General features: G+C 39.4%; 1 protein-coding gene across 5 annotated transcripts in view; it reads right to left on the minus strand.

Moving 5' to 3' along the window:
- Sacs (sacsin molecular chaperone) overlaps nucleotides 1–13,353 on the minus strand; it is an 85,160-nt gene that overhangs the window by 22,429 nt on the left and 49,378 nt on the right. For all 5 annotated transcript variants that reach the window (XM_020187386.2, XM_074043726.1, XM_074043727.1 and 2 more), the window contains 3 exons: nucleotides 13,200–13,346; nucleotides 8,857–10,351; nucleotides 8,334–8,425 (listed from right to left, as the gene is read on the minus strand). In XM_020187386.2, the coding sequence (XP_020042975.2) occupies nucleotides 8,334–8,425; nucleotides 8,857–10,351; nucleotides 13,200–13,346 (1,734 nt within the window). The remainder of the gene's footprint in view (nucleotides 1–8,333; nucleotides 8,426–8,856; nucleotides 10,352–13,199; nucleotides 13,347–13,353) is intronic.

A 13,353-nucleotide genomic window follows, 5' to 3' on the forward strand; every position in this document is an offset into this window, starting at 1 on the left:
TAGAAAATTCCAAATAATAAGAAATCAAAACACACTACTAGAGTACTTCACTTAACCACAAAGGAAGATTGTTAAGAGACAGAGAGAAAGAAGAAAGGAACTACAACAAAAGTAGAAAACAAGTTACAAAATGGATCTACTAAGACCTTATCTATCAATAATTGCCTTATGTGTAAATGAATTAAATTCTCCAACTAAAAGAGTAACTGAATCAATAAAAAAATAAGACCCAATTATATGTTGCTTATAAGAAACTCACTTACCACTAAGGACATTCATAGACTGATTATGAAGACATAGAATAAGACATTCAGTGGAATCTAGAAGAAAGCAGGAGTAGCCACACTTACATCAGATAAAATAGACTTTAAATCAAAAGTGGTAAAAAGAAACAAGGAAGAACATCATATAATGACAAAGAGGACAATTCAGCAAGAAGAAATAACAAATCTAAATATATGCCAGGAGTGGGGGTCATGCCTGTAATCCTAGCTATTCAGGAGTTGGAGATCAGGAGAACTAATGTTTGAGGCCAGCTAGAGCAAAAAGTTAGCAAGATGTCTCAATAAACAAGCTCGGTGAGGTGATACATGTCTGTAATCCCAGCTACATGGGAGGTATAGTTAAGAGGCTTGTGGTCAGAAGCCAATCGTGAGCAAAAACATGAGACCCCATCTGAAAACTAACCAAAGAAAAAAAAAGGCTAGGGTTGTGGCTCAAGTGGTAGAGCACTTGCCTAGCAAGGGGAGGCCCTGAGTTCAAGCTCCAGTACTGAAAATAATTAAATAAATAATAAGCACTTATGTATCCAATATGAGCACTCAATATATAAAGCAAGTATTAAGAGACCTAAAAGAGAGACTCCACATAATAAAAGGTGCCATTAATGTTCCACTTTCATCAAAGGACAGATCACCCAGGCAGAAAATCAACAAAGTACCAGAGTTAAACTGCACCCTAGACCAAATGGATCTAATAAACATCTATAGGACATTCCACCCAACAATTAAGAACACATATTTGGAGGCTGGTAGAATGACTCAAGTGGTAGAGCGCCTGCCTAGCAAGTGTAAGGCCCTGAGTTCAAACCCCAGTGCTGCCAAAAATGACAAATTTTTAAAAACTGAAAGCCTATCAAGTATCTTTTCTAACCACAATGCAATAAAAGTAGAAATTAGTAACAAGAAAAACTTGAAACTAAACAACACATGGCAATTCAACACCTTGCTCTTGAACAACCAATGGATCAAAGAAGAGATCAAAAAGGAAAATTTTTAATTTCTTGAAACAAAAAACATACTAAAACCTATGGGATACAACAAAAGCAGTACTAAAAAAAAAATCAATACCCAAATTAAAAAAAAAAATCAGAAACGTCTCAAAACCTATGATCAAACCCAAAATTAGTAGAGGAAAAGAAATAAAGAATAAAGAACAGAACAGCACTAAGTGAAATGCATTGAGGATTAGGGAAATAACTTAATGGACCACTGCTTGCCTCACATGCATAAGGCCCTAGGTTCAATCCCAGCGCCACAGAGGCAACAAAAAAACAGATGAAAATTACAACTGACACCACAGAAATACAAAGTATCATTAGACTGTTATGAATAGCCATATAGCAATAATTGAATAACCTACAAGAAATGGACAACTTCCTAGACACATATACCTTACCCATATTGAATCATAAAGAACAGGAAAACCTGACAGAACAATAAAAAGTAATGAGACTGAATCAGTAATTAAGTCTCCCATCAAAGAAAAACCCAGCACCAGATGACACCACTGTTGAGCTCTACCAAACATTTATAGAATTAGTATCAGTTCTTCTTAAATCATTCCTAAAACAACTAAACACAAGGGAATCCCTCCAATCTCATTCTATGTGGCCAGGATTACCCTGATACCCAAACCAGACAAGAACACAACAACAAAAAGCTATAGGTCAGTATCTTCAATGAACATAATGTAAAATCCCTCAATAAAATACTAGCAAACTGAATCCAACAACACATTAAAAGGATTACTCACAATGGTTAAGGGGGATCATCTCAGAGATGGTTTGCAGATGCAAATCAGTAAACATGAGAGAACACACCAACATGAAGAAGGACAGATACCACGTGGTCATCTCAGTAGATGCAGAAAAGGCATTTGATAAAGTTCAGTATCCTTTTGTAATAAAAATGCTCAGTAAGTTAAGTATACATGCACAACTTAATAACTTCATAAAGGCCATTATAAGGAATAAAGAAAAGCTAAAGCTTTCTAAGATCTGGAACACAGCAAAGATGCCTACTTTCACCCCTTGTCTTCAATACAGCATTAGAAGTTCTAGCCAGAGGAATCATACAAGAGAAAGCAATGAAGGTCATCCCAACTGGAAGAGATGAAATGAAACTGTCACTAGATGACATGATCTTGCATATGGAAAAACCCAGAGATTAACCAAAAAACATTACATTACAACTAATAAACAAATTCAGCAAACCTGCAGGACACAAATCAATATACAAAAATCAGTAGTACGGCTATATACCACAGAGGATTATCTGAAATAAAAAAAAGCAACATCAAAAACAGCAATCTCATTTACAACAGCTACAAAACAAACAAAATACCTAGCAATGAATATAACCAAAGAGATGAATGCTTTTGATAATGAAAACTACAGAACACTGATGAAATAAATTGAAAAGTACACAAAAGATGGAAAGATGTCCTGTGTTCATGGACTGGAAGAACCACTAATGTTAAAATGTCCATACTACCCAAAGCAATCTACAGATTCAATGCAATCTCTATCAAAACATTCTTCACAGAATTAGGAAAAAGAATCCTAAAATTTATGTAAAACCACAAAAAAAAAAATCCTGAATAGACAAAGTCATCTTAAACAAAAAGATAAAACAAAGCAGGAGGCATCCACACCTGACTTCACACATGGTGGCGTAGACACAGACACATTGGCCAGTCGGTACGAGACCCTAGATGTAAGCCCATTCTTCTATAGCCAGCTGGTTTTCAACAGAGGCACTAAGAACATATACTGGAGAAAAGACAGCTCTTTTGATTAACACTGCTGGGAAAGCTAGGTATCCATATCAGAAGAATCAAACTCACCCCTATCTCTCACCAGTTATAAAAAGTCATCTCAAGCGGGCTAAAGATTCAACTGTAAGACCTCAAACTATGAAATTACTGGAAGAAAACAGGACATTGGGAGGGATAAGGATTTTTTTTTAGCAAGACCCCAAAAGTCCAAGAAACAAAAGCAAAACTAGACAGAGGGGATTACATCAAACTAAAAATTTCTGTACACCAAAGCAAACAATCATCAGAGTAAAGAGACAATATACCGAATAGGAGAAAATATTTGTGAGTTTTACACTTGACAAGTGGTTAATATGTAGAATATGTAAGGACCTCAAAAAGCTCAAAAACTAAGTAATAATACTTGCCTCATATATGTGAGGCCCTGAGTTCAATCTCCAGCACCCCCCACACACACACACACACATTTCTGGGCAAAGTGAAGGATGAAAAGAAAGTTTTCTAAGCAAAAGAAACACATGTATAAAAGTAGAGATAAAACATTCATGGAAGCACCTACCTTGAAGTAGACATTGTGGTACATGGTGGAGACAAATCTGTCTGGTCTCATTGCTCTCATTAAATTAACAGAGCTTTCATGTTCATCAACCTACATGTGCTTGCATAACTAGCACAGAAGAGGGACCTCGAATGATGCCAGGCCACTGAGATAGCATGGACAGTCATAGGCATTCACCATCAAGGAAGTTCAGTGTCCTGGAAAGCCACCTCGTCCATACTAGCAAGCCTAAATCATGACTGATAAAATCAGAATCCACTGGGAAACTGCATCAGGTATGTGACACAGTCAGGTGAAGAGTGAGTGCTGGAAGCAGGGACACCATTGCCAAGAGCACTGCAATAATGTCGCAAGACATTAAGGATCTGTGCTACACAGTGGCACTGGAATAAGGCAAAGAACTGACACAGAAAACTTCCAGAGACCAATCCTCAGAGCCTGCAAGCTGCAGAACAAAGATAAGAAATGCAGGACTCACTCTGGAGCAGCTGCATGGGTGATGCACTCTAAGGAGAGTCAGACTAAGGGAAAAGATAGAGACCAACATTGTGAATGACTTATGATCGTAATAGCTGCTGTTTGTCAGCATTATTGTGTGCTAGGATTCGAGTTATTACCTGCCATGAATAAATTACTACAGTAAAGCTTCTAATAATCTGTCTTGCTGTGATCATGCAAATCTGGATTCAAGTTACCTGGTAAAGTTGTGAAAGCTGTCACCCCCTATCCAGCCCTTACCCTCATATCATTAACTTTATAAGAAAGCAACCCTACCTTCCTGTAAACAAATCCTGCAGATCTCAGATATATCCTTCATTGAAGGATATCAATGCAGACCATGTTATTGATGAAAAGAGAGAGGCTCAAAGACAATAGGTTATTTGTTTAAAGTCGCATAATAAATAAGAGTGACACTGTGGTATTGGCCTATCATTCCAGCTTTATGGGAGATGGAGATGAGAAGATCCCAGTTTGAGACCAACCCAGGCAAAAAAAGATAGCAAGACTCCATCTCAACCAACAAGCTGAGCATGATAAATCATACCTATGATCCCAACTATGCTAGAGGCAGAGGTAGGTCCAAGCCCACCCCCCAGCAAAAGTTCAACACCCTCTCTGAAAAATAAACTAAAGCCAAAAGGACTGGATGTATGACTCAAGTGGTAGAGTGCCTGCCTAGAAAATGCTAAAGGAACTGAGCTCAAATCCCAGTACCAGTAACAAAAAAAAAAAAAAAGGAGTACAGTTTGAGTCTGGATTTTTGTGACTACAAGCCCAGGTTTTCATTCATTGCACTAGCTATTCCTCTTGAGACTGGGATGCTATGGAGTTCATCAACACATGAATAGATATACTTACAGAAGGCAAAGAACAAAATATAAGAGTTGAGGAAGGAGCCCCCAAACTAACCCACATTTAGGGAGTGAAATGAGGAATAGAGATTTGCAAATTCTGAGAAACAAGCAAAGCATTAGGAAACCATGATGGAATGGTGCCATAAACACTAACAGTTTAAGATGGACGGGGGTGAGAAGTACTATCAGACCTTCAGAGGTCAAGTAAGGGTCACAAAAGAGCCCACTATAGTTAATGACACAGAAATCATTCATTAGGACCCCACCCAGCCTGTGCAGTGGAATGACAATGGAAGAATCTGTTTGCAGTGACAACCAATGGTGAGAGTAAGATTACTCTTCTAAAGGCTCAACCATGACCAAATACAAGGAGATCAAAGCCAAAGTTTGTTTTCTTTTCCCTGAAATGCTTAATTACTAAAGAAAAAGGGACAACAGAAGGAAACACTGAAAATACAAGCAATCACTTGATATTTGGCAAAGGGGCTTAAATGTGCGACAAGTAAGGGTAAAATTATCAAGCAATGAGAAAGAGAACTTGAGCTATGTAATTAGAAACAAGAGCCCACTGCAAGAAATAAAAAAAAAAAAAAACCCACATGTTCCAATTCTCTGCAGCAGCCTTTTCAAAGCTGGGCAATCAGCTTTACCTGCCACAGGAACAGAAAGTCACACTGCTTTCCACACTCCACAATGGAGCAACCAGTGTTCACAGCAAGAAGTCCGCAGTATGGTGTTTCCTACCATGTGAGGGGAGCTCCATAAACATAATACTCTTGGCTTCTCTTCTCACAAATACCCCACATATACGCCACACCTCTAGAAAGTGAAATGACCTGTCTGAATGGTGGCTTTAAAAAGAGTCTACAACACCTAAAAAATTAACTAGAATTTGTTGCCCTCAACGCAGAGAAACTAAAGCAGATACCTTAAAAGCAACTGAGGCCAATAGGAGAAGGGGTCCAGGAACTAGAGAAAAGGTTAGATCAAGAAGAATTAACCTAGAAGGTAACACAAACGCACAGGAAATCAATGTGAGTCAACTTGTATAGCTATCCTTATCTCAACCAGCAAAAACCCTTGTTCCTTCCTATTATTGCTTCTACTCTCTCTTCAACAAAATTAGAGATAAGGGCAAAATAGTTTCTGCTGGGTAGCGAGGGGGTGGGGGGAGAAGTAGGGGGGAGAGAGAGGGGGCGGAGTGGGTGGTAAGGGAGGGGGTGGGGGCAGGGGGGAGAAATGACCCAAGCATTGTATGCACATATGAATAACAAAAACAATAAAAATTAAAAAAAAAAAAGAGTCTGCAAATGTGCAGTTCGTTAGAGCAGGCTCCTCCATGGCAGGAACCACTCACATAAGGGAAGCCCGTGATTTTCCCAGTGCTACCTGTGACTACATCGTGAGCATTAGTTCACAACCATTTAATTCTAGGGTTCAACAGAAGACCACTACCTGCCACAAGCACATATTATAGGCAACAAATAAAACAAAAACACTTGATGAATGAATATTTAGTTAACAGTCAAAAAAAAATTAACCAAGAACCAGAGATAAAACATGATATTTATGATATGACCCCCAAATAACTAATCAGAATACATAGCAGATGAGAAAATAAAGAGATATAAAGTGGGAAATCTCAACTCTGTAAAGATATCAAAGCACCTAATTTATAAATTTAACTCACCTCTAAAAATTTAACACCAAGTGTGCCCCCTCGCCCTGGGGCTAGAAAAGAAAAGTGTGGCTATGCTGTCTCTGTATCACAGAATATATGAACATTCTTGAGCAAAAGCAGTATTATTCTGTTGGCTCTCTAACCTCTTCACTTGATTTGACGCTGAATAATTTTCATCTGATTTGCAAATCCACATCTACCTCAGAAATGATTTGTCACCAACAAAAATCCTCTCTTGCAAAGCAATCCATCACACATAAATGAGAAAGAGTGATCCACAGCTGTACGCAATCATCTGGAAGAGTCTCAGGCACAGAAAAGCAAGCTGAGGTAGACAAGCCATGAAGAACGCACTGTAGGATTCCTTCTGTAGGAACAATGGCTATTGAAGTTACCCTCTGCTGTCAAAAAGCCAGGACCACGGCTCCCCTTGAGTGATGGGACTGGAAAAGACAAGAGAGGGTTCTAGGGATGGCAGCCTTATGACTTACTCCTGGGTATGCTCAGTTTGTACACTGTCACTAAGCCTACATGCACTTTTCTGTATAAGCCTTGTATTTCAGAGCAAAGTTTTTAAGTAAGGAATATAACACAATTTGAAAGAGAGGGAAGAGATGGACACAGGGAAAAAAAGGAGGAAGGGCTCTAAAACACTACAGTAAAGAACAGCAGGGTTATAGGAATTCATGCTTAGATTCCAGAAAAAGCTCTCCTAAAGATGACAGTTCACAGTTAAATGTGTCATCTACATATTGGAAACCCAGTCTCAAGTGATGATCTCACAATTACAGATCTTTGTGCCAAGAAACAGCTGTACACTCATGTTTTTAGTCTCACTTTCAGTCCAATCTAATTTGCCTGCCACATTCCAAATCCTTTCATGTATGTTTTAATGAATAAAGATGTGTAATTATTAGCAACTTTTCCTTGAAAACAAAAGAACACATGTTATACAAAACACATCACAAAGAATATGCTTCACAGTGTTCACCAGTAGCACAAATTTCTCTGGCCGATATCTTACTTAGACAAAGTTCAGACAATAGTTTTATAAGGGAAAGGATGCTTGCAAAAGTTGAAAGACAGTATTGAAGTTACTTTGATGTTTTCCCCAAAATTGTCTTTTCCTAAAAATAACTCTCAATAAAAGGCCCCTAAGATCCTCTTGTCTTCATCAGTCCATATTTCTTAAAAGGTGATCTGTTTAATGCAGCAGATCCTGTCTAACACAAACTCCAAATAACCACATAAAACTGTGGAGGGGTGCTGGTGTGGGAAACCCAGCAGAGAGCACAAGGTGGAAGTCCTGATCTCCAGGCACACAACTGATGACCTTAAACTTAACCTTTCTGTGAAATTCAACTACCATTTTCTGTCCCAATTATCACACAGGCTGCAAGTTCTGAGGATTGGAGGCTCAAAAGAGAAAAACATTGTGCAGTTGAGATGAGATCTCTATAAAAGATCCACCAGCAGACCATGACAGGAGATCCTTAAGTACAACCTAGGTACTAGAATGACTCCTAAAACATTATAAAACACAATTCTATAAGCTGAACCATATTAAATTGTTGATTTACAAATCTAAAATGGATAATTGTCAATAAAAATCTTATAAAAACTGTTTACATTTTTGTAAAGAGGTTTACTTTAAAAAAGTTAAAAAAAATAACTATAATACCTCGGGTTTGGGCAGCTTCCTTTAAAGCAGCTAGAAGGTGAGGCTTCAAGTAATCTAATATAAATCTTCCTTCAAGACCTGGAAAAAGGGACCTAGAAAATGAAAGGTACACAGCAATTACAATCTCCTAACAATTCTAAGGTTTCTTGGAATTCTTGTAATTTCAAGCCAGTTAAATCTACAATTTTATTTTACATAAAGTATAATGAACACATCAAATCCAAATACCTAGAACTCTGGGCTCAAGTGATCCTTCTGCCTTAGCCTCCCAAACAGCAAGGACTACAGGCATGTGCCACCAAGCCCAGCTTTTAGGTAACTTTTTAACTGAGAAACACTGGAATGTTTCTCATTAAAAAATAGGAAAGGTACCCTTTAATATTTTAACCGAGTATTTCATCAAAAGTCTTCCTAACCATAAAAATCTGCATAACTAACTGGTGGATTCAGTAAAGGACTCTAACTGTGGAGAGGGGTGGGAGCCTTCAAGAGTAAAACTAGCATTGCAAAGTGTGATCTCTACCTTGGATACTCTTCTGAGGTAATATAAATAACATCTTGATCTGATACAGATGAGGAGAAGGGGACAAAATCTCCATTTTGTAAAGGTAGCAGCTCCAGCCCCAGCAGCTCGCTGTAGGCATGGTCGGACAGCACGAACTCTAGAAGGTGGAGCTTTTCTTCAGCACTGCCCAGGTGAGCGCACTTCCTCAGCACCTGCCGCACCCACGCAGGCGTCACCTTCCTCACAGGGGCTGCGCCAGAGGAGGCCACAGCACTGAGCTCTATGGCAGCAGCCACATTCCCTGGCACCTTGGCCACCTGCTTCCCTGAGCTCTGGAGGTAGCTGAGCACAGATGCTGTGTATTCCAGACTTTCGTCTAGCTCCGAGAAGTGTGCCTGCTCCAGCTTGACCCAGGCACTGCCAATGGAGTAAATGACGGCATTCTGGAACAGCTCGCTGAACAGAGGCCCCAACAGGGGCCGCCAGGGTGCCTTGATTTTGCTGGCTTCAGGCCAAAGCTTGTAGATGACGTCCACCGACAAAGGGAAGTCAGAGCTCTTTTCTGTCTCCAGGCGTTTTATGGAATCTAAGATCAGAGTAGCGTAAGCTCTGGGGACAACATTGGCAACAAGAAGTTCATTCCACAAGGCCGCAGGGTCTCTCCACTGATCCAGCTCTCTCCACTTTATGCTCCTGCGGTTGTCAGTGAGGCCAAAGAACCCACTAATGTGAACCGGGAGCCCTGTTTTGCTTTCCTCACCAGGAGGTAAAGGAAGAAAACAAAATGCTTTTCCAGAGAAATCAGATATTGCTCCTTTTTCTTCAACTTCTCTGCCTGATAAAGACATGGCTATTCCTATGATTGGGACAAATTTCAATTCATCAGCTAGAGAGTCAAGTTTGCTGCTAATCCCTCGCCCACCCACACTGTTACACACCAACCACGATGTCCTCTGAGCGCCCTCAGTACTGTCGTCCTCCAAAGCTATATTCACGTGATATGTTACACAGGTGATGCTGCTGCTTGGGATCTTTTTACAATAGTTACTTATAGCAGTTCCCAGAATCTTGATAGAATTCGGCCGTTCATGTTTCAGGGCCTCATTCTCACTTGCAGTCACTCTAAATACCAGTTTCTCTGTCCCGTCTGCCTCTCGGACATGTAAGGAGACCGCCTGCACACTCTTCAGAAAGAGCAGCACTGTGTCTGCATCCGCCCTGAAGGATTCGAACAACTCGAGCACCTTCTGCTTATTGTAGAGGTTGCTACTAAGCTGTGAAGGTTGCAGGCGAAGAGGGAAACGGAAAAATGTTCCAGGAAAAGTACCATTTATAAACGTTTCCTTGGTGCTTCCAAAAACACCCACAAATGGTGCAAATTGGTCCGAAAGTGCACTAATTTCTTTGCTGTCATCTTTGAGATTCCAACACTGGCCTGATTCTTGGGGGCCAAAAAGTGTTTGATGAGGATCTAACATCCCAATCTGGTCACCGCTGAAGATACAGGGAACATCTGCAAAGAAAAAATTACCTCATGACCAATTCAGAAATTTTAACTACACTTTAATTGTAAAGTATCGTATTTGGAAAAGCAGGAGCCACAAAATAATTCTAAAGCGAATCTCACTTAGCTTGGAATTGCAACACTTTGAATATGAGAAATAATAATTTCTTTTTTAAGTCAATCTAGTATTAATTGTCAGGCACAGAAACTTCCAGGATTAATGTGAAAAACCTAAATACAGGCTCAAATATTCATAAAACAAACACGTAAGGAGTATCTGGATATTTACATTCAGCCCCCACAGCTGACAGAGTTGCACCCTATACCTGAAATTTGAAATTCAACTGTAGACTATGAAAAATATGGGGAGAAAAACATACTGCAGGTGGTTCCACACACCACGTCACTCAACAAGCTCAGGCCCTGGAGCGAGCAAGAAGTGCGCAACCTGGGATAAAGTGCTTCCCCCACTGGAAGCACCTCACCACACTGGACCTAACTGTCTGACTTAAAGATACACGTTTTGTCCAACATGGCTCCAGAACTGATTACCTGTTTCCCAAACAAAGACAGAGTGGTATTTCAACACTGGCACTAGGTGTATCGGACTTTATATCCATGGTGCCTGAGAGGACATCCTCAGGTGACTCTGACATGTTTTGCTGCACATAAACACTTTAGCCCCTAATCTTAATACCAGATGTAACCCCAATAAAGTCAATCCTTAATATTTGTGGTTGCAGCCGCAGGTCCAATCACAAGTACCAACTCCTAAGATCTCAGGTATTTGAAGTATCAAACCCTCATGTCCACCGACTATGAGGCTAAACCCATCCACAGTGCAGTCTAGGGTCCACACACCCCTACTTCATTACGCATGGCACACTCCCATGACTGAAACCAGGTCAGGGAGCCTCCTGATCCTGTAAAACCATTACCTATGACCTTCTCAAATGCTCAGGTTAGAGAATAGCCCTCTAACTAATGTCCCACAAAAATGTGCTCTTGTCAGCTAGCGAACAAACACACACAGAGATGGAGGTGCTGGGCAGTCAGTGTGGCTCTAACATCACCTTCACTCTTGTGTAATAGTCTCCACACTGTGCAACTCATACCTGTGCCTCCTGACATTTACAAAACACATGATGCATCATAAATACTAACATTTATGTACAACAGCCATATTTTAACTTATAATAAAACTGTAATATAGCAATCTTCTTTAATATGTAAGTATGAATGTAAATGCAGTTAAGTTTACTAAAGTTTGACTATAGTTAGGAAGACCCTGCTTTCCACTCACCCAGGGCAGTCCCAATTTAATTTAATTTATACCAGTTAGAGGGTAAGTTAAATGGCCTTCAAGCTTCAAGTCATAGCCCTCCCTGTCTGCTTAGTCTCTCCTCCTGCAAGACAGTTTCAAGCAAGACCATAAAAAGAAACAATCCCATAATGAATTTTTATCACACGACTACAATAAGTGCTAAGAGATGTGATTCTGAAAAAATAGCCATATTCTTTTTTTTTTTTTATTCATATGTGCATACAATGCTTGGGTCATTTCTCCCCCCTGCCCCTACCCCCTCCCTTACCACCCACCCCATCCCCTTCCTCTCCCCCCCACCCCCTCAATACCCAGCAGAAACTATTTTGCCCTTATCTCTAATTTTGTTGAAGAGAGAGTAGAAGCAATAATAGGAAGGACCAAGGGTTTTTGCTAGTTGAGATAAGGATAGCTATACAGGGAGTTGACTCACATTGATGTCCTGTGCGTGTGTGTTACCTTCTACGTTAATTCTTCTTGATCTAACCTTTTCTCTAGTACCTGTTCCCCTTTTCCTATTGGCCTCAGTTGCTTTGAAGGTATCTGCTTTAGTTTCTCTGCGTTGAGGGCAACAAATGCTAGCTAGTTTTTTAGGTGTCTTACCTATCCTTACCCCTTCCTTGTGTGCTCTCGCTTTTATCTTGTGATCATAGTCCAATCCCCTTGTTGTGTTTGCCCTTGATCTAATGTCCACATATGAGGGAGAACATACGATTTTTGGTCTTTTGGGCCAGGCTAACCTCACTCAGAATGATGTTCTCCAATTCCATCCATTTACCAGCGAATGATAACATTTCGTTCTTCTTCATGGCTGCATAAAATTCCATTGTGTATAGATACCACATTTTCTTGATCCATTCATCAGTAGTGGGGCATCTTGGCTGTTTCCATAACTTGGCTAAAATAGCCATATTCTATACTCTTACAGATGTCTATATTGAGAGCTTCAAGGATTTTCTATTGTATTTATCAACCAGAAACCTCATGTTCTTTCTAGATTCAAAACATTATTTCAAAGTAACCTGTAAAATACTTATAAATCTAAGAAGAGTAGAATGTTGATTTGAAAGGAAAATGTAGACACCAGAATCAATCCAAAGATCTTCATTATCTTACTCTATTGAGTGAGATATTACACTTTCCTCTTTAACCCTCAATATTTACAAAATTGTCCAAGAAAATCTATTAGAATCAACTTGACCTGTAAAGATTTTGTAGTATAACAATTTTTCATAGTGACAATTTTGTGTATTTCAAAAGCTACATTTTAAATCACATACAATGATAATATTACACTATATTGTGACAACTAACTTTTAACTTCACATAAAAAAGTAAAACTTTGGTATAGTTACCATGATAATTTTAGAAAATTCAAGACACTGATATTTTATTAAGATATTCATTGTCACTGGCAGGAGAATGTGGGAAAGATGTCTTTAAAACAGTATCATCTCTGAGATTAACCAAATAAATTACAGAATTTAGGCTAAAGTACTTTCTATTATCAAGATTGAAAAGCCAAATCCTCACCTGTTATATGATAGACAGAATTAAACCCGATTCCAAATCTTCCAACCTTCAAAGGGTCATCCTTTTTCCTGCTTCTTGCTATTTCTTGAATACCGTGCCAGTCCTCCGGAGTGAAAACTGCATTGTTGTACACATAAAGAGCTGACCCTGGTGT

The sequence above is a fragment of the Castor canadensis genome, chromosome 10 (assembly GCF_047511655.1).
Source record: "Castor canadensis chromosome 10, mCasCan1.hap1v2, whole genome shotgun sequence".
NCBI classification, from domain to species: Eukaryota; Metazoa; Chordata; class Mammalia; order Rodentia; family Castoridae; genus Castor; species Castor canadensis.